This window comes from Chiloscyllium plagiosum, unplaced genomic scaffold (assembly GCF_037043375.1).
Source record: "Chiloscyllium plagiosum isolate Xiang-an unplaced genomic scaffold, Cpla_swu_hap1 HiC_scaffold_4, whole genome shotgun sequence".
NCBI classification, from domain to species: domain Eukaryota; kingdom Metazoa; phylum Chordata; class Chondrichthyes; order Orectolobiformes; family Hemiscylliidae; genus Chiloscyllium; species Chiloscyllium plagiosum.
In genome coordinates, this window is record NW_028270142.1 from 844802 (window position 1) to 867435 (window position 22634).

The 22634-nt window shown below is 43.1% G+C and overlaps 1 protein-coding gene across 2 annotated transcripts in view; it reads left to right on the forward strand.

The window, feature by feature from the left end:
- Positions 1–22634, forward strand: part of LOC122549464 (cytochrome P450 7A1-like) — a 73243-nt gene that overhangs the window by 46287 nt on the left and 4322 nt on the right. For both annotated transcript variants that reach the window (XM_087985892.1, XM_043689324.2), the window contains 3 exons: positions 2656–3266; positions 16293–16423; positions 21189–21367. In XM_087985892.1, coding sequence (XP_087842018.1) covers positions 2656–3266; positions 16293–16423; positions 21189–21367 — 921 coding nt within the window. The remainder of the gene's footprint in view (positions 1–2655; positions 3267–16292; positions 16424–21188; positions 21368–22634) is intronic.

Sequence of the window (22634 nt, forward strand, 5' to 3'; positions counted from 1 at the left end):
TCCCAAATTCCCAAAAATCCGAACCCCTCCCTCCTCCTGCACCACCTCTCAAGCCACTCATTCATCCTGAATATTCCATCATTTCTACTTTGACTTGCACGCAGGACTGGTAGCAATCCTGAGATTACTACCACTGAGGTCCTACTTTTTAACTTGGTTTAAGGAAAGAAGTGGCACGAGGCATAATTTTCTTGCTTCAGTTTGTTCTGAAAAATTACATGATCCATAACAGAAACATTAATTCCACACATTGCCCCAATGTTGGGCTGTAACTTTCTCCTCGAAATGTTTTTGGGATAAAATTGAATGATTCTCTGAAAGTAATTTTCCACATCAGCAGCAGTGATAATGTAATGGAATCAGATCAGCCATCTGTTGTACATGATGCATGAGTTTTCTCTTTGTTAACTTTGTCAGCTTTTTACCTTCACTGAATTTGAAGATTGACTAAATTAGTTATTCTGATTGTTTCTGGCCTTCCGAATCTATGTGAGGTATATAGAGCCATAGAGATGTACAGCATGGAAACAGACCCTTCGGTCCAACCCGTCCATGCTAACCAGATATCCCAACCTAATCTAGTCCCACCTGCTAGCACCCGGCCCATATCCCTCCAAACCCTTCCTATTCATATACACATCCAAATGCCTCTTAAATGTTGCAATTGTACCAGCCTCCACCACATCCTCTGGCAGCTCATTCCATACACGTACCACCCTCTGCGTGAAAACGTTGCCCTGTAGGTCTCTTTTATATCTTTCCCCTTTCACCCTAAACCTATGCCCTCTAGTTCTGGACTCCCCAACCCCAGGGAAAAGACTTTGTCTATTTATCCTATCCATGCCCCTCATAATTTTGTAAACCTCTATAAGGTCACCCCTCAGCCTCCGACGCTCCAGGGAAAACAGCCCCAGCCTGTTCAGCCTCTCCCTGTAGCTCCGATCCTCCAACCCTGGCAATATCCTTGTAAATCTTTTCTGAACCCTTTCAAGTTTCACAACATCTTTCCGATAGGCAGGAGACCAGAATTGCACGCCTTGTAGATTGTGCCTAAGCATATTTTACCAAAGGTAACACCCATTTCTTCTGTCAATATCTTGGTCAACTGAAAATGGACCCATGTTTTATAAACTTCTTCCCTTTTCTAGTCTGCAATACCCTATCAACTAGCACGAGGAGTGATAAAGATAATAAAACTGTTATTATATTAAGGGGTGAGGTGAAAATAATCCAGAAGGAGAAGACAGTAACACTGATGAATGAGACACACTGGTCTGGTTTGTCTTGTACAGTTCACTCATTACTAAGTTTCAGTTTTTTAAACTAATTTTTTCCCCAAGAGGCTAGGCATGAGGGAAAGTGTACAAAGGATGATGAAGAATTACATTACTTGTATCTGTTTCAAGGCATTAAATGCCAAAGATGTCAAAAAATGTAGGTTGTTTCAAACAGAAGACACTGGAATGGGAACACAGACTGTCTACTTATCAGATTATCCCTCCATGACGACATTGAGATAGAGAGTTCCAAATTGCAAAGGCAAAGAGAAAAATGGATAAGAACTTTATTGTGTAATTTATATGTTGATTTATATTTGGTTTGAACCATGTGGGCACTTGTCCTTGCAACTGAGAAAAGTAGTGCTGGAAAAGATTGAATTTAGAAGACATTAATCAGAAAGGCTTACTGGGGAGGATGTGTTATGCTTAGCCAAGTAACCCAAAGGAGGTCAGTGCACTGCTATGAAAGACAGTAAAACAGGTGAATTCTGGATCACCTCTGCCAACATTTATTCAAATTTACAACAGGAACAGCCCTGCTAGCAAGTACGAGTTTGTTGAAGTTCTGTGGAACTAATTTCTAAAATCAGTGCTGGGTAGACTTCTGCCATGAAATGAATGAGTCAAACAAAGAGCAGACATTCATCCAGTTAGATTACCACTCAGAAAACAAAGATGAAAATCTCTCCTCTTTCAGACAATTGATATTAAGATATTTATCTTTGCTGCACTTTATCTCAGTGAATTTCTCCATTCATTTCTCCTAACCAGGCTCTCAATTTCTCTGACACTGGCTTTGGCTTGCTAAGCTCCTTCTGCTTCAGAAGCTTTCAACAATTCCACGTCTTAAGCATATTGTTTGTCTTCTATTGCTGATAAATGACCCTTTTTCCTACAAGTCACCATCTTTTCATTTTGCAAATTGATTTCAGTTGTTCTCCTAAATGAAAGAATGCTGTTTCTGAGTATATTTTTAGTTTAGTCAGTGGACTCCTGAGATCTCCATCCTTGTAGGTATTGAACCAAATTGCTCTCAGTTAGTGAACTTGTCATTAGAAGAAAAGCAGTTCAAATTTTGTGGCATGAGGTAATATTATGAGCCAAGCCAATGAAGAATGTCAGTGGAGAGATTTTATCTAATCTTTCCTGAATGCCTGCAGCACAAAATAATAATTATCTGTGGATAAAAGACAGCTTTCATTTATAAATTGCGGTTTAGAAAGTAACTAATCTGCATTTAATATCTGCAAAATGTTTTTCTTTATGTTATGATAAGTGCAATTCTTTATCATAAAAAGAATACAAAAATAAGTATTGCTTTTATTTAATTTTCTTGTACTATAATGAATATAATATTCCATTTTGCCTTCCACAGGTGTTTGGACATGCAGATTTTACGGATGCTAAATATGGGATAAGCTATGATGAAATTCATCAAATCTTCAACAAGACTCTGCAGGGAATCTCTTTGGGCCCTCTAACCTCAAGCATGATGGAAAATCTCCAATTTGTAATGTTACAAGACAAGAAAATATCAGATTCTAGAAACTGGATCACTGAAAGTCTTTATGAATTCTCATACAAGATAATGTTTGAAGCTGGGTATTTAACACTATTTGGAAAAAATGAACAAGTGATGAAACACAATAAGACTGAAAAGATAAAGGCTCAGCACGCTGCCGTTCAGTCTGTCATGGAGAACTTTAAGGTGTTTGACAATGCATTTCCTCTTTTAGCTGCTGGTATTCCAATTTTATTTTTGAAAGTTGCCAAGCAATCAAGAATGGCTCTTGCACAAGCATTACTGCACAAAAACCTAAAACAGAATGACAATAGATCGAGCCTCATAGAGGAAAGAATGGCACTTTTTGATCGTTCCCCTGAACTTGATGAACTTGGCAAAGGGAAGACTCATACTACAATGCTATGGGCCTCACAGGCAAATACACTGCCTGCTGCCTTCTGGAGTGTTTATTATTTACTAAGGTAATGTTATTATTTACAATTTTGTCTTACAGGTTTGATCAGATTGAAATGATTCTAAACCTGAACACTCTAAACACTATGTCGTCTGTCTTGTTCCATAACCATTTGTACTTCTTTCCTTCAGCTTTCTAATCTATTCACCCTGCCATGGGAGTGAGGATTTTTATCAGCTGTCTGATATGTCTAGTGAGGGGGTTGGGACTGAGAACATCAGGCTGAATGGAGGGGGGAATGCTGGAAGGGAAATGGGAGAATGACAGTGAAGGCCATTCTAAAAGGCTGTGGGGGGAGGGGGCAGGAGCTGTGACCTGAAAAGAAAACACTACCATTTTCCCCCAGCACTCTGCCAGGTTTTGTCTGTGGAGCTTGAGATTTAGCAACAGCCTCACTGGCTTTTCTTCACTCTCTCTCTGGGCTCCATCTCCTCCTATCGTTTACTCCTTTCCCATCCCTTTCTCCAGTGGATACACCAACATTTTCTGGGCTACAATAGTTCTGAAGAATGGGACACTGAACCCAAAACGTTAGCTCTACTTTCTCTCCACAGATGCTGCCTGACCTGCTGAGTTTCAGCAGCATTTTCTGTTTTCCAGCACCCATATTTCTTTAGTTTTTTTTCCCCTCAGGTTCTGATCTCTACACTACCCTGATAGTTACAGGCTGCTAATCCCAAAATATTCTCTTTTATCCCTACTGTTTTCCTGCTCAGTTAAGATTGTCTACCTGCCCTACTAAAGGACCGACTCCACTGACCAACCCGGGACTAAAGGACCGACTCCACTGACCAATCCGGGACTAAAGGACCGACTCCACTGACCAATCCAGGACTAAAGGACCGATTCCACTGACCAACCCGGGACTAAAGGACCGACTCCACTGACCAATCTGGGACTAAAGGACCGACTCGGCTGACCAACTTGGCACTAAAGGATTCGAAGGTTACTGGTGGGGACGTCAGGAGAGGAAGAAACGGAGGGCTTGGAGGCCCTGGTCATGGCGGATGGAGATGTATAGGGACTGGATGTCTATGATGAAGATGAGGCTTTGGGGACGGGGAAACTGAAGTCTTGGAGGAGGTGGAGGGTGTGGGTGGTGTCCCAAACATATGTGGGGAGTTCCTGGACTGGGGAGATAGGACAGTATCAAGGTATGTGGAGATGAATTTGATGGGGCTAGACTTCCACTGACACTCTTATTCCTTTGGCTGAACTGGTCCTCACCCTCAACATTTCTCATTCAAATCCTCCCACTTCCTCCAGATGAAAGGAGTAGCCATGGTCACCCACATGGGCCCCAGCTGTGCATGTCTCTTTGGCGGCTATGTGGAACAGTCTATCTTCCGCAATTACACCAGCACCACTCACCACTTTTTCCTCACTACATTGATGACAGCATCGGTCCCACCTCGTCCTCCCATGAGAAGGTTGAACAGTTCATCAACTTCACCAACACATTCCAGCCCGACCTTAAATGCACCTGGACCATCTCTGACACCTCTCTCCCCTTCCTGGAACTCTCCATCTCCATCAACAGTGACCAACTCAACACTGACATTTTCTACAAACTAACCGACTCACACAGCTATCTGGATTACACCTCCTCCCACGCTCCCTTATTCCCAATTACTCCGCCTCCACACCATCTGTTCCCAGGAGGACCATTTCCACCAGTTGGCCTCCTTCTTTAAACACCGCAATTTCCCCTTCCAAGTGGTTGATGATGCCCTCCAGCACATCTCATCCACGCCCCACACCTCTGTCCTCGAATCCCACCCATCCAACCGCAACAAGGACAGAACCCCCTTGGTCCTTACCTTCTACCTCACCAACCTCCACATACATCGCATCATCCTCTGCCATTTCAGCCACCTACAAATGGACCCCACCACCAGAGATATATTTCCCTCCCCACCCCTATCAGCTTTCCATAAAGACCGTTCCCTCCGTGACTACCTCGTCAGGTCCATACCCCCAACAACCCACCCTCCCAGCACCTTCCTCTGCCACTGTAGGAATTGCAAGACCTGCACCCACATCTCCCCCCCTCATCTCCGTCCAAGAAAATTGTTGAGGGTGAGGTTCAGTTCAGCCAAAGGAGCCTTCCACATCCATCAAGTTTCACCTTCACTTCGATACATGCCATTTACTGTATCCGTTGCACTCGATGCGGTCTCCTCTACATTGAGGAGATAGGACGCCTTTTCACAGAGCGCTTCAGAGGACGTCTCTAGGACACCCGCACCAATCAATCCCACCGCTCCGTGGTCGAACACTTTAATTCCCTCTCCCAATCTGCCAAGGACATGCAGATCCTGGGCCTCCTCCGTCGTCACTCCCTCACCACCCAATACTGGAGGAAGAATGCCTCATCTTCCACCTCGGAACCCTCCAACACCATGACATTAATGTAAATTTCACCAGTTTTCTCATTTCCCCTCCCCCCACCTTATACTAGTTCTAACCTTCCAGCTCAGCACCACCCTCATGACCTGTCCCGCCTGTCAATCTTCCTTCCCAGCTATTCGCTCCACCCTGGACCAACTCCACGGACCAACCTGGCACTAAAGGACCGACCCCACTGACCAACCCGGCATTAAGGAACGGACTCCACTGACCAACCCGGCATTAAGGGACGGACTCCACTGACCAACCCGGCATTAAGGGACGGACCCCACTGACCAACCCGGCATTAAGGGACCAACCCCACTGACTGACCCGGCATTAAGGGACGGACCCCACTGACCAACCCTGCATTAAGGGACCAACCCCACTGACTGACCCGGCACTTAAGGACCGACCCGGCACTAAAGGACCGACCTGGCACTAAAGGACCGACCCGGCACTAAAGGACCGACTCCACTGACCAACCCGGCACTAAAGGACCGACCCGGCACTAAAGGACCGACCCGGCACTAAAGGACTGACCTGGCACTAAAGGACCGACCCCACTGAGAGCTAAAATTAAATGGGACACATCAAGAACAGAGAAATAGAGAGCATACGTTGGGAGGGGCACTTTGAAGACCTTCTTAACCAAATCTCAATCCACAGCATGCACGCCCTCGACCACATCCAATAGCCCTTCACCAACTCAGCCCTACATGAGTTTGAAAAGGCCATTCTACAGCTGAGAACTAATAAGCTGCAGGTGCAGATGGAACCGATGCTGAAACACTAAAATATCAGGTCAATCACTCTGGGCCTGAATCCATGACCTCAACTCTCTCAGCTGAAAGAGGGAGAGCATGCCAGATGTTCTGTATGATGTTTTAATTGTCACCTTCAAGAAAGGAGATTTGACTGATTACAGTAATGAGAGAAGGGTATTCTGCTGACGGCAATGGGGTGGTTCTTGCAAATAAATCCTCCTCAATCATCTCTGTCCATTGGCTGAAGACCTCCTACCAGAGTCACTATGTGGATTCTTTCGATCAAGAGACACAGTGGACATGGTCTTCATGACAAGACACATCTTAGGAAAGTGCAAAGAGCAGCATTAACCTCTGTACGTGGCCATCTTTGACCTCATAATATCCTTCAACTTTGTCAACTTTGAGAGGGATTATTGCTGATGAAATTCAAGATTGCCTCCCATGTGCCAGTGCAGCTTTTTGCTGTCAGAATAACAGAGTGTTTCATGACAAATTTCTCAAACTCAACACCAAACTCATAGTTGATAGAATAGCTGTGGTATCTACCCTTCTGTATACATTGTAGACACGGACAACGAACAGCACACATCTCAAATCGCTTGAGAAATAGCATAATGATGCCTGGCATTAGTCATTGGCAGGATAGTTACTCCAATATCAATGTCCTCTCTCAGTCAACATCCCTCATCTTGAGGCATGGATTCCAGTCAAGTCGGTGAATTTAATAGATACACAGTTTCCTTATGCCTGACTGAAGACTCAGAAAGTGGGGTAAACCATTTAGGACTGAAATGATGAGATGTTCCTTTACTCAGAGGGTGGTGAATCAGTGGGACTCTCTACCACAGAAGACAGTGGAGGCTAAATCACTGAATATATTTAAGAAAGAACTCAATTGAGGCAGAGTGGTATAAGGAGAAAGTGAGAGTATTGCATTAAGATAAAGGATCTTGCTGAATGGTAGGGCAGGCTTGATGGACTGAATGGCCTACATCTGCTCCCATTTCCTATGTTTCTATGACAACATTCAAAATGAGCTCTCTACTTTGAACTCTGTCACAAGTGATTACCAGGAGGGCAGAGAAAATATTTCAAGGACATCCTCAAAACCTGGGAAATAAAATATAATGTCCCCAAAGGTTCACTAGTCCAAGGCCACCCATGAAGGAGCCAACTATTTCACACATCTCTAATAGGCCCAGATGGAGGCCAAGTGCAGACTGCAGCCTCCCAGTTCAGCACGTATCCCCTGTCCAGGTACTGGACAGTTCAATCACCTCAGGACCAACAACATCCTTAATCCCAAGGCCATGGTCTATCCATTAACCAATTCTTAATACATATTAATATATATACTGTAATTCCCTGAGTAATCTTTTGTATTTATCCTTATCAATGTTTTCTGATTTTCTAAATGCTACATTACTAAGTTCTTCACAACAGATTTTATAATTTTGTCTAGTACTGATGTTAGGCAAACTGGCCTGAAGTCTCCTGTATCCTGCCTTGCTCCTTTCTGAAATAGAGAGGTAGCATTTGTTACCTTTCAGTCTTTGGGAGCTGTTCTAATGTCTATAGAATTCTGAAATCTTACAACTTACTCTTTTAAATCCAGCATACGCCAGCAGCCTGGCACACACACATGTAAATCAATCAAATGGCCATGTCTCCAAGTGAAAGGAAGTCAACTCAAGAAGGACTGCTGCCAGTCAGGGACCCTGATCAGCCAGTCAAAGACAGTCCCTGATCAGTCCAAAGGTTTGGATACAGTTAGCCATCCACTTGGGCCGAGTGGGTCAGGGTGGCTATCTTACTCCAGCCCGGGGTGGGCCACAGTCAGTCCTGCAGGCCCAATGCAACCAAACAGGGGATTAGTGTATTGTTAGTCAGGGAAAGGCACCAAAATCAGTCAGGGGTCTGGTCTGTCATTATTCGGGGCTGTCCTTCCAAGTCAATCGGGAGGTTGAGTATAGTCAGTCCTAGAGGTCAACACAGTGAAAGTCAAGAATGGGTAACTGGGAACACTGTTGCAGTAGGGATGTGGGAGGGGTCAAACCTGGGGATTGGACCAGCAGCCTGGGATGTTAGGGGACAAGGGCGGTGGGGGTGTGAAATATTCAATATGTAATGGGGAGCTAATGGTGCAAGGGAGGATGCAGGACACTGTGGGAAGGCTGTGTAATCGGCAGTAACCACGATGGTGTGCTTGACCAGGAAAGTGTGCAGCACAATGGTAGACATCACCAAACTGTAGTGACAGGGCTGATAGAGTTGGAGTCATGGTTCAAGGTGATGGCTGACAATGTGAGGTATCAGTAGAGATGGGCTGTCAATGGAGCACGAGATAGAAAGGGGTTTGTTGGGGATGTGCAGACCTGACAAGATGGTATTCTCAGTGTCAAATGCAATCTGTTTTGCCTTTCATGACCTGTCAGTGATAAATGTGACCTACGACTGAAGGATGACTGCAATCACATTCAGTGTGAGGGGCTCAGTTTTTTTTATCCGATGATGCAAATCATGAGCTCCACTTCCGAGGTGATAGGAAGTCCTTCAAGGGGCAGTTGCACCAATCATTAACTTGCAGAGTGTGGGTAGAAATCATTTGCAGTCATATATGAAATATGAATTGCATGCCTTGTACAACTGTATGGTTTCAAATCCTGGTCACAAGCAATGATGACCATATCATTGATCCTTGCAAACTGAAAACAGATTTTTCTGTGAAGCAGAAGTAATCACAAGTGATATTAAAAGATGTACCTGTAGACATAATGCCCCCAGCTAATGCATGATCTCCTGGAGAATACAGAACTGATTCCTTCTGCTCCTGAACTCAAAGCTTAATGTCAGACTCTCTTTCCTGCAGCGATTCCTTCCATGAGGCGATGTGACATTGAGAGATTTCTTTGTCACATGACTTCTGGGGCCTTGTTGGAATAATGTCAAAAATTAAAGTGCCAAGACGAATCAGCCCATGTCCAAGTGGTCTATGTCCCAGTCTATGTAAAATGTAATTTATACATGATGCAAATGTTGATTGCTTCTGTTGACAAGGACCAGTCTGCTCCTCATACAGTTCACCTCAAATGTGACTGAAGGATCCAGCCACAGTAAGTGTTATCATTGCTGTTGCTACGATCCAAAGGCACAAAGAAGTGGGAGAGGAAGAGATGCAAGTCCAAAAGCAACTTCCAACAGAATCTGAACAACCTCCACATGAAGAGGATGAAGCTGAACCACCCCTCAGGATGGTGCAGGACAAACAAGGATCCTTTGTCCTCAACACCATTTTTTTGGATGATAAAGGTGCGGTATTGTTGCAGGGTGAGGGTGTCCCAGGACACTGTCACAGAACTATGCCAATTGCTAGACTACTGCCTATGTCCATGAAGGTGACAATTGCATTGAACCGTTAAGTGACTGACACCTTCGAAGGAGCCACTGGGGACCCATGTGGGATCTCTCAATCATCAATTCACAAATGCATCGAGATGGTGACCAATGCAATTTGTGCCAGATCACACTGCTTCTTCTCATTTCCCTGTGACAAAGTCAGTGCTGCAGCCTGAACAGCTGGATTCAGCAATGGAGCTCATATCCCTCAGGTGCAGGGTGTGATGTCGCAATGAGAGTTCAACCTTTTCTCCATAATGCAGCTGGGTTCATCAATAGAAAAGGGTTCCATTCTATCAATGTGCAAATGATCAGTGATCATGTGTTCCACCTCTTAGGGATCTGCACCAACCAGATCTGGGAGCTGTCATGATGCCTACATTCTTGAGAACACCAATGATCCTGTTGCTTGTAGGGTCCAGCTGCTTTATAAGGATGATCACTGGGAGACAGAGACTGCCACTGCCAACATGGCTGATGACTTTGCCATTTAAGCTCCTGACTGAAGTGGACCATAGATACAATGCAGCCTATTCATGATTAGGGCCATGTTGGAGCAGATGATATGCCTCCTGAAGGAGAGGTTCCACTGCTCAGATTGGTCTGAGTTAGCCTTTTTTACACACAATATAGAATGTGCTGCTTAATCCTAGCACGCTTTGCTCTGAGCAGGCAAACAGGAAACCTGAGGGATGCTGATGAACTAGGATACTGGGAACAATTTACTGAAGCAAATGAGGACATCAACAGGATGAACATCACCTTCAACATGACAGAACACAGCAGTGTAAAATGCTATGAGCCAGGCAGGATTAATTAATACCCACTTCCAGTAGATGAGAGCTGGGTACAGTGATAATTGATTGAGTAAATTTGCTGGTGCTCAACTTGCAAACAGTTGTTTCTGTTCAGATTGTTTGATTTCTATTTGCTTTTGTTGTTTGAACTTAAAAGTGAATTTATTGAGGCAACTGAAGACTTCCCTGTGTGAGGTGGGCCCACATTGAACAATGGTAAGATGCTGGGCTAGAGTGGGCAGTGGGGGAAAAAGTAGCAGTGACCTAAAAAGGTGTATAAGGTAAGGACAGGTATATAAACATGATAGGTGAAGGAATGTGCAAGGAAGCATCAGCTATGCCAACTGTGTCTTGAGATGTATTGGTTTGAGGTTAAAAAGTCTTAAAATTGATAAATCTCCTGGCCCCGATGGGATACACCCTAGAGTTCTGAGAGAGGTGGCTGAGGAAATAGCAGAGGCATTGGTTGAGATCTTTCAAGAGTCACTGGAGTCAGGAAAGGTCCCGGATGATTGGAAGATGGCTGTTGTAACCCCCTTGTTCAAGAAAGGATCAAGGCAAAAGATGGAAAATTATAGGCCAATCAGCTTAACCTCGGTTGTTGGTAAAATTCTAGAATCCATCATTAAGGATGAGGTTTCTAAATTCTTGGAAGAGCAGAGTCTGATTAGAACAAGTCAACATGGATTTAGTAAAGGGAGGTCATGCCTGACAAACCTGTTGGAATTTTTTGAAGAGGTAACAAGTAGGTTAGACCAGGGAAACCCAGTGGATGTGGTCTATCTCGACTTTCAAAAGGCCTTTGATAAGGTGCCACACGGGAGGCTGCTGAGCAAGGTGAGGGCCCATGGTGTTCGAGGTGAGCTGCTGGGATGGATTGAGGATTGGCTGTCTAACAGAAGGCAGAGAGTTGGGATAAAAGGTTCTTTTTCAGAATGGCAGCCGGTGACGAGCGGTGTCCCGCAGGGTTCGGTGCTGGGGCCACAGCTGTTCGCATTATATATTAACGATTTGGATGAGGGAACCGGGGGCATTCTCGCGAAGTTTGCCGATGATACGAAGTTAGGTGGACAGGCAGGTAGTACTGAGGAAGTGGGGAGGCTGCAGAAGGATCTTGACAGGTTGGGAGAGTGGTCCAGGAAATGGCTGATGGAATTTAACGTGAGCAAGTGCGAGGTCTTGCACTTTGGCAAAAAGAATAAAAGCATAGACTACTTTCTAAATGGTGAGAAAATTAATAAAGCCAAAGCACAAAGGGATCTGGGAGTGCTAGTCCAGGATTCTCTAAAGGTAAACATGCAGGTTGAGTCCGTGATTAAGAAAGCGAATGCAATGTTGTCTCTTATCTCAAGAGGGTTGGAATATAAAAGCAGAGATGTACTACTAAGACTTTATAAAGCTCTGGTTAGGCCCCATTTGGAGTACTGTGTCCAGTTTTGGTCCCCACACCTCAGGAAGGACATACTGGCACTGGAAAGTGTCCAGCGGAGATTCACACGGATGATCCCTGGAATGACAGGTCTAACATATGAGGAACGGCTGAGGATACTGGGATTGTATTCGTTGGAGTTTAGAAGATTAAGGGGAGACTTAATAGAGACGTACAAAATAATACATGGCTTGGAAAAGGTGGATGCTAGGAAATTGTTTCAGTTAAACGAGGAGACTAGGACCCGTGGACACAGCCTTAGAATTAGAGGGGGTCATTTCAGAACAGAAATGCGGAGGCATTTCTTCAGCCAGAGAGTGGTGGGCCTGTGGAATTCATTGCCACGGAGTGCAGTGGAAGCCGGGACGCTAAATGTCTTCAAGGCCGAGATTGATAGATTCTTGTTGTCTCGAGGAATTAAGGGCTACGGGGAGAACGCTGGTAAGTGGAGCTGAAATGCGCATCAGCCATGATTGAATGGCGGAGTGGACTTGATGGGCCGAATGGCCTTACTTCCACTCCTATGTCTTATGGTCTTATGGTCTTATGGAGGTTGCTGTGCCACTAGGTTAATAGTGAAGGGATTCTGGATTAGAGTGGTGCTGGAAAAGCACAGCAGTTCAGGCAGCATCCAAGGAGCAGGAAAGTCAACGTTTCAGGCAAAAGCCCTTCATCAGGAATAGAGGCAGAGTGCCTGCAAGGTGAAGAGATAAATGAGAGGAGGGTGGGGGTGGGGAGAAAGTAACATAAAGTACAATAGGTGAATGGGGGTGGGATGAAGGTAATAGGTCAGGGAGGAGGGTGGGGCAAGGTAGCAAAGAGTACAATGGGGAATGGCGGTGGGGATGAAGGTGATAGGTCAGAGAGGAGGGTGGAGTGGATAAGTGGAAAGGAAGATAGGCAGGTAGGACAAGTCATGGGGACAGTGCTGAGCTGGAGGTTTGGAACTGGGGTGAGGTGGGGGAAGGGGAAATGAGGAAACTGATGAAGTCCACATTGATGCCCTGGGGTTGAAGTGTTCCGATGCAGAAGATGAGCCGTTCTTCCTCCAGGCGTCGGGTGGTGAGGGAGCAGCGGTTACCTAATACCTAGTTAATAGTGAAGGGCAAATCTAGACTGCCAATCCTTGATGGGTACACAATGGGGTTCCAAGATGGTGTCCACACTAGGGATCCTAGAATCCCAGCAGTAGTAAGTACTTCAATCTACAGTGAGTGAGAAAATTGGCCTGACAGCAGGTGAGAGGGGTGCCATGGGTCATGGGAGGTATTTAATAAGGTGAGTTTGGGACCAGAGCATATTGCTATGAATTTAAAAGTGTGTACTACATCTTTAAGAGAGATTGAATGCTGTTCTGCACTGACAGCTTACAAAAGCAGTCTCAGAGTATGCTGGAAAATTGAAAATATGTAACATTTGACTGTGAAATAGATACCTAAGTTGGTTATTGTTTTGACGATTTGAATTTAACCAATTAGTTTAAATTATGTCCCAGGATACTAAAACCCAATCAAGTTTGAATTTATTGTTTTGTAAACATCAAACCAATGAGACAATCGATGTTGGGGATATAAAAAAGGCAGGCATTTTGAAAATTAGATGGAGTAACTGAAAGAGAACACTCTCTATCAAAGGTACTTTCTCATATGAAACATCTTCACAGTAAAAAGAAAGAACACTACCCAGGGAGACCTTCAGCCAGAAAAAGAAAGATACCAAAGATGACAGTCGCTGTATGGTTTTGAAATTAAGTTGATGTAATTTTAATAAATGTTGTATTGGAACAGTATATTGTTGGAGAGTTGGAGGCAGGTAATAAGCAGTTAATAGAAAGGGAGGTGAATTTTGAGAAGATTTGTAACTCAGGTTGAGGTTCTGGATGTAGGTTTGCTCACTGAGTTGGATGTTTAGTCACCCTACTAAGTAACATCTTCAGTGGGCCTCGGGATGAAACACTATACATGATTCCTGCTTTTTATTTATATGTTTGGGTTTCTTTGGGTTGGTGATGTCATTTCCTGTGGTGATGTCATTTCCTGTTCTTTTCCTGAGGGGAGTGGTAGATGGGGTCTAACTCGATGTGTTTGTTGATAAAGTTTTGGTTGGGATGTCATGCTTCTAGGAATTCTCATGTGTGTCTCTGTTTGGATTGTCCTAGGATGGATGTGTTGTCCCAGTAGAAGTGGTGTCTTCTTTATCTGTATGTGAGGATACTAGTGAGAGATGGTCTTGTCGTTTTGTGGCTAGTTGATGTTCATGTATCCTGGTGGCTAGTTTTCTGCCTGTTTGTCCAATGTTGTGTTTGTTACAGTTCTTGCACAGTATTTTGTAAATGACATTAGTTTTGCTTCTTGTCAGTATAGGGTCCTTCAAGTTAATTAGCTGCTATTTTAGTGTGTTGGTGGTTTTGTGGGCTACCATGATGCCAAGGGGTCTGAGTAGTCTGGCAGTCATCTCACTAGTATCCTTACATACAGATAAGGAAGACACCACTTGCTCAGAGTTGTAAATAGTTGTTCTTTAATGTTCACTTTTAGAGTTAAAGAATAAATTGATGTTATTTTCTTTAAATAGTGGAATTTGGGAGTTCTCTGTCACTCATATTTTAAAAGATTATGAGGCGAGATGACATTTTCTGGGTGATTAGTTTAATTAACAGAGGGGTTCACTGCTGTGCTGTAACAATATAAAAACTAACTAGTCCTTACAGAGAGAAACCCTCCATGAAACTCAGCAAAAATGACACTTTTCCAAACTATGGTAAGATTCAAGTAGAGAGTCCGAGCGGGGTCAGTCGGTTCCGTAGACAGGATTCCTGAAGAAGGGCTTATGCCTGAAACGTCAATTCTCCTTCTCCTTTGATGCTGCCTGACCTGCGCTTTTCCAGCAACACATTTTTAAGTTATGGTAAGATTCAGCCCTCTGTATTTTCAGAACCTATATGTGACTTCTACCATTAAGGCAGACAGAAAAGGTAAAACTTTCCCAGTCTGATAAAGGTAAATTCCAGTATCTTCCAGGTGGAAAAGTTCAAAAAATGGCATTTGGTCAGGATCCTGATGTTGATTTGCCCAATTCTGGCTCTTCTCAGGGCAGATTTGATGGCTAGCAGGATCTTCCCTTGGATCTGTTGGGTAAGACATTTTGGAAGTGGCTCAGGAAATTAAAAAAGGAAGTGAAGACCTGCTTTTATCCTGAATTCCAGTTTTCCCAAATAGAGAAACTGTTTCCTCATGGTCAGCAAAGTGAGTACACACTTTCAGTGAAAGTGGCAAGCTGGAAAGCCTTTGATCAGTTACATTGAGGAGTTACAGTTATGGCTATTGAGAGACTGTAGTTTAAAGCACTTCTCTCAGGAAGTGTATATCCTTGATTAAGAACTGAGAAATAAACAAACAAGAGACTAAGAAGTATTATGAATTAGAGTAGATGATTTTGGTGTCAAAATCAGGTATTTAAAAAGAAATAAAGAGAGGAAATTAATGATTATGTTGAGACCTAAAAAGAAGTAGAAAGGAAAACTAAGATAACTAGTTTCAATTATTTTAACTCTCCAAAGAAAAGCCACAATCATTACATGAGAAATGAGAATCTGCACTGTCAATTGCTAAGCTAAGGAGATCTACTGGCAGTTATTAATTATTATCTTAAACATAAACAGAAATTGTTGAAGAAACACAGCAGGTCTGGCAGAATCTGATTGTAGAAAGATCTCTGGACCCAAAATATTAACTTTGCTTTCTCTCCACAAATGTCGACAGATCTGCTGAGTTTCTCCAGCCATTTCTGTTTTTGTTTCTGATTTCCAGCATCCACAGTTCTTAGGGTTTTTTTAAAAATTATTATTATACTGTTAAAGAGGGATGATATTTATGTTGTAAATTTCTAAAATTACTTCTTGTGTTGTGATTAATTGTCAATTAATGCACAGATGCAGCACCATAATAAAAATAACAGCGTGATGCCATTTTTGCCAAGCTAATAATAGAGCAGTGCGAATCATCCAACAATTTGTAGACATTTGCAATTCAGTGGGTATCTCTTCTTTTACCATAAATCGCTGGTCAATTTGCACATTAATAATAGTTATTTATTATTCATTATTTTATCAGTAAATTCTAGGCCACTAAGTTTTGGGAACAAGAAATCCATATAGAGCTATGATTTTCCATATCTAGATGGAAAGCTGTCATATTTGCTGTCTGTGACCTTCAGTTCACAACATCTATTATTTGGTTTTACATAATCTACAGGTCTCAAGAAGCACTGAAAGCAGTGAAAAATGAAATTGAAAACTTGCTCTGTGTGACAAATCAGAAGCCTGGTGACATTAATAATCCGATTATCTTCACAAGGGAACAATTAGACAGCATGACAGCTATGGGTAAGAACATGATAATGTTTATCATTTGGATCATATATATCTTTCTAATACTGATTAACATGACTGAATACTAATTCACAACTAGTGGTCAACACTGACAATTGTGCAAGCAGCCTGGCATGGACAGTGGATTTCATTTATTTCTCTTTCATAAAACAGTCAAAAAATAGTTTTAACACACTTTTCAGAAAATAGGAACAAAAGTAAGTCATTCAGCACCATTCACCTGATCATGGCTGATGGATTCCGTAACTCCATCCACCTGCCAGAGTTCCATAAAGCAGGACTGAAATTTTCAGTCAAGATTAGATTACCTACAGTGTGGAAACAGGCCCTTCGGCCCAACAAGTCCACACCGACCCTCCGAAGAGAAACCCACCCCCTATATTTACCCCTGACTAATCCACCTAACACCACGGGCAATTTATCATGTCCAATTCACCTGACCTGCACATCTTTGGACTGTGGGAGGAAACCGGAGCACCCGGATGAAACCCGCACAGACACGGGGAGAATGTGCAAACTCCACACAGACAGTTGCCCAAGGCAGGTATTGAACCTGGGTCCCTGGTGCTGTGAGGCCGCAGTGCTAACCACTGAGCCACCATGCCACCCATATAGTATGGTGCTGGAAAAGCACAGCAGGTCGGGCAGCATCCAAGGAGCAGGAAAATCGATGTTTCGGGCAAAAGCCCTTCTCATCAGGAATGAAACTTTCAGTTGACCGAGAAAGTTCCGGATTTCTGTGTGAGGAAGTGCTTTATTACATCACCTCGGAATGCCTGGTGTTAATTTTAAGAACATACTCCTCTTGTTCTGGAATTTCCTCATGGGAAAACTTTTTCTTCAGATGTACCCTTCAATCATCTTAAACACCTCATTTAGATTACTCCTTAATCTTTAATATTCAATACCTAACTGATGTAACACATCCTCAAAAGTTAATCCTTTTAATACTGACAATAATCTAGTAAACCTGCACTGTATCTGCTTCATAGTTACCAAACAGTGCAGTGCCCAGAGTGAACACTGTACTTTAAATATGGTATAACCAGAACTCTGTACAGCTCTAACATTGTACTCCAATCCTCTTGAGATAGAGGACAAAATTGCATTAATATCTTTAGTTATATTTAGAATCTAACGATTAAGTGGTAATGATTTTGCAATCTGAGCTTCAAATCTTTTTAATCTATCTTTCTTAAGACTGAAATGAATGGCCTCACACTTTCCCATATTGAACCCTATCTGCTACAGTTGGGTTAAGTCCACTTACTTCATCTATCAAAATGCTTATGCAACTCTCTACACCTGTGCTATTACTGAGCACCTAAGTTAATGTCATCAGTAAACAAGTCACTTAACAGAGCAAATCAAACTTGTGCTTCTATAACATTGATAATACACCTTGATTTTGTTATAGTTCACAATGCTATTAGAACAACTGGATGGTAGTTTCTTGCAGTGAATTTTCTGATGGTGGGATCGAACACTGGAAAGTGAATTGATATTCCACTCGGTGATGGGACAGCTAGCCACATGCAATCACATAGTGACCAGCCAATTAACTTGGCGTAGCTGAGGACCCACAACTGTGTGCATGGGCAAGCAGGGAGTTGCAGATCTGGCTGTTACCACATGGATTTCTTTGCCAGGGTACCATATTAAAATGACATTCACTGTCTGAAAGCCAGCAACATCATTCTGCCGGTCTGAGAGAACATAGAACATAGAACATTACAGCGCAGTACAGACCCTTCGGCCCTCAATGTTGCACCACCCTGAGGAACCAATCTGAAGCCTATCTATCCGACACTATTCCATTTTCATCCATATGCCTATCAATGACGTGTTAAATGCCCTTAAAGTTAGCGCGTCTACTACTGTTGCAGGCAGTACGTTCCACGCCCCTGTTACTCTCTAAGTAAAGAAACTACCTCTGACATCTGTCCTATATCTATCACCCCTCAATTTAAAGCTATGCCCCCTCATTCTAGCCATTACCATCTGTCCACCCTATTTAGCCCTGTAATTATCTCATATGTCTCAATTAAGTCACCTCTCAATCTACTTCTCTCCAATGAAAGCAGCCTCAAGTCCCTCAGCTATTCCTCAAAAAACATTCCCTCCATTCCAGGCAACATCCCAGCAAATCTCCTCTCCACCCTTCCAGAGCTTCCACATCCTTCCTATAATGGGGTGACCAGAACTGTATGTAATACTCAAGTGCGGCCCCATCAGAGTTTTGTACAGCTGCAGTATGACCTTGTGGCTCTGAAACTCAATCCCTCTACCAATAAAAGTTAACAAACCATATTACTTCTTAACAACCCGAACAACCTGGGTGGCAACTTTCAGGTATCTGTGTACATGGACACCAAGATCTCTCTACTCATCTGCATTACCAAGAGTTTTACCATTTGCCTCCTCTCAGCCCAGCTCTGCAGCTTAGGTATGTCCCTCTGGAATCTGCAACATCCTTTAGCACTATCCACAACTCCACCAACTTTAGTGTCATCCACAAATTTACTAACATATCCTTCTACGCCCTCATCTAGGTCACTTATAAAAATAACAAACAGCAGTGGTCCCACCCAAAACAGATCCTTGTGGTACACCATTAGTAACTGAACTCCAGGATGAACATTTCCCATCAATCACCACTCTCTGTCTTCTTTCAGCTAGCCAACTTCTAATCCAAACCGCTAATTTACCTTCAATCCCATGCCTCTGTATTTTGTGCAATAGCCAACTGTGGGGAACCTTACCAAACGCCTTATTGAAATCCATATACACCACATCAACTGCTTTACCCTCATCCACCTGTTTGGCCACCTTCTCAAAGAACTCAATAAGGTTTGTGTGGCACAACATACCCTTCACAAAACCATGTTGACTATTCCTAATCAACTTATTCCCCTCTAGATGATTATAAATTCTATTTCTTATAACCTTTTTCAACACTTTACCCCCAACCAAAGTAAAGCTCACTAGTCTCTAATTACCAGGATTGTCTCTACTCCCCTTCTTGAACAAGGGGACAATATCTGCTATCTTCCAGTCTTCTGGCACTATTCCTGTAGACAATGACGACATGAAAATCAAAGCCAAAGGGTCTGCAATCTCCTCTCTGGCTTCCCAGAGAATCCGAGGATAAATCTCATCCGACCCCGGGAACTTGTCTATTTTCACACTTGCCAGAATTGCTAACACCCCCTCCTTGTGAACCTCAATCCCGTCTAATCTAATACTGTTAACTGGAACAACCGTCACTCCATCCTCACCTGTCACATGTGGATCTTCAGAGCAACTGCCAATCTCCCTCAGATGTCCATTCACTGATCTCCCTGGACAACCACCATCATTGTAACAGTTCAGATCTCTCTTCCCAGTCAAATAACGTTTACCATACAAGAAAAGCGGCTTCAACTCACACTAAATCTGCCAAGACAAATACCTCACCTGCTACACACCACCTTTAAACAATCATCTATCAGAAGGCGTTTATTTCTCATTTGCTGTTGACTTAAATGGCAAATGCTCTTTAATGAACATCCAGAACATGCCAATATATTGAAAACTTACGTTTGAAAACACAACCCATCTTCAATCCCGCACCAAGTTACTTTAAAACATTAATTCCATAATCAGGAAGCTGACATTTCACCTTGCAAACATTGAGGAGTTCCCACCCACCTTGTCTCCCGGATTCTGCCATTAAGTTTAGATTAGATTACAGTGTGGAAACAGGCCCTTCGGCCCAACAAGTCCACACCGACCCGCCGAAGCAAAACCCACCCATACCCCTACATTTACCCCTTACCTAACACTACAGGCAATTTAGTATGGCCAATTCACCTGACCCTGCACATCTTTGGATGGTGGGAGGAAACCGGAGCACCCGGAGGAAACCCACGCTGACACGGGGAGAATGTGCAAACTCCACACAGTCAGTCGCCTGAGGCGGCAATTGAACCCGGGTCTCTGGCGCTGTGAGGCAGCAGTGCTAACCACTGTACCACCGTGCCGCCCACAAATTGAATTATTCATTTATACCTTATGGTCCAATATCTACCATTCTTTATCATTGTGGTTAATTTCAGAAATAAATTTGTACATTTGTTTTACTATGTATTAAAGGGTGTGGGCATTACTAGGTGGGCAAGAGTCTATTGCCCTAGAAAATATGGTGGTAAGTTGTGTTCCTTGAACTGCAGTAATCCATTTTTTTAGATTAGATTACTTACAGTGTGGAAACAGGCCCTTCGGCCCAACAAGTCCACACCGACCCGCCGAAGCGTAACCCACCCAGACCCATTCTCTTACATTTACCCCTTCAACTAACACTACGGGCAATTTAGCATGGCCAATTCACCTAACCCCTGCACATTTTTGGATTGTGGGAGGAAACCGGAGCACCCGGAGGAAACCCACGCAGACACGGGGAGAATGTGCAAACTCCACACAGAGAGTCGCCTGAGGCGGGAATTGAACCCGGGTCTCTGGCGCTGTGAAGCAGCAGTGCTAACCACTGTGCTACCGTGCCGCCCATTTGCTGTAGGTTCACTCCCAATTCTGTAAGGGAGGGAGTTCTAGGACTCTGGCCATTTCCAAGTCAGAATATTGGGTGGCTTGGATGTGTACTAGCATTCATGTTTTAAAGTTTCTTGATAATAGTCCTTTAAATAAACAATTTTTGGCATTGTATGTATTATGCATTTTTTGTGAATGTCTACTAAATGATCTTCCAAAATAAACTGAACAGGTAGTCTAATAAATGAAAGTCTACGCTTATCAAGTGCATCAATAATGCTGCGTGTTGCTACTGAGGACTTTGTCCTAACTCTGGATGGTGGTGCAAAGCTGGCTATTCGAAAAGGAGACCAAATTGGTTTATATCCTCAACAACTGCATTTTGATCCAGACATTTATGATGATCCCTTGGTAGGTAAAATATTAGCATTGCACACATTAAATTCTAAAGTGAATAATTTAAAGATTCCTGTGTATTATATTTCCAAAATGTACACCAGTGAAATATTATAATGAATCTTTATTTCAACTTTGAAAGGTGGACAAGAGACTGTGTAAAAGCCTCTCTCCATCTTGTGGTTCCACATTGGGATTTGTAGAGCCCAGCTGCTGATAGTTGGATAGGAAGTGAAAGCTTCTTCTCCACATGTGGTGGGAGCCACAGTGCATGGAAACACAATGCAGGTTTAAAGTGCATGCACTGGACATGTGTCCCATATGCAAACACAACAAGGCATATTTTTCAGCAAATTACCTCCTCACCAGCTGCTGATGTCAGTGCTCAAGAAGAAAATTAAGATGTATTAAAGACACAATGATGGCATGGTTGCTGACACATGATTGTATGTAAATCTCAAAAAACATGGCAAGTCAAGCAGCATCTGAGGAGCAGGAGAATCAACGTTTCGGGCATAAGCCCTTTAGCCTGATGAAGGGCTTATGCCAGAAACGTCAATTCTCCTGCTGTTCGGATGCTGCCTGACCTGCTGTGCTTTACCAGCACCACACTCTCAACTCTGACCTCCAGCATCTGCTATCCTCACTTTCTCCTTTTATGTAAATCTACATAGTGTTGTGATCCCTGTTGATGCTATTACTGGACAAGTCAGACCTCAGTTTTAAACCTGGTTTGTTAGATTGTAGTTCTTTTGATTTTAACAAAGTGATATTTCACTGAAACACAAACATGTAATCCTGAAAATGCAGTTTTAACAATAAAACAGAGGTTTATTGCACAAAAGACTTGAAGAAAAAGTAGAATGAACTAAACTATTTGCTTATAATATGAATTTAAAGATTTTGAAACACATGGTAAAATCCAATCCCATTAATCCCAGCATTCCTTTACCATCCTCACACCAGGGAGAATTTCCTACTGTATCTGTGGCTTCAATTCCCTGTCTTGAGAATCTGATAGCCTCTTCGTTGAATCTTTATACAATTGAGGCAGCATCAAATAATACATTCAGAGTTTTAACCAAACACTTCTGATGTGGATCTTTATTTTTAAACTCCTTGCACTGTGGTAATGTATTTCTTAATAGTTCTAAACTATCTCAATTCTTTAATGTAGGAACAACTACTTTTCACATCCAGTTTCATAGAACATAGAACATAGAAGAATACAGCGCAGTACAGGCCCTTCGGCCCTCGATGTTGCGCCGATCCAAGCCCACCT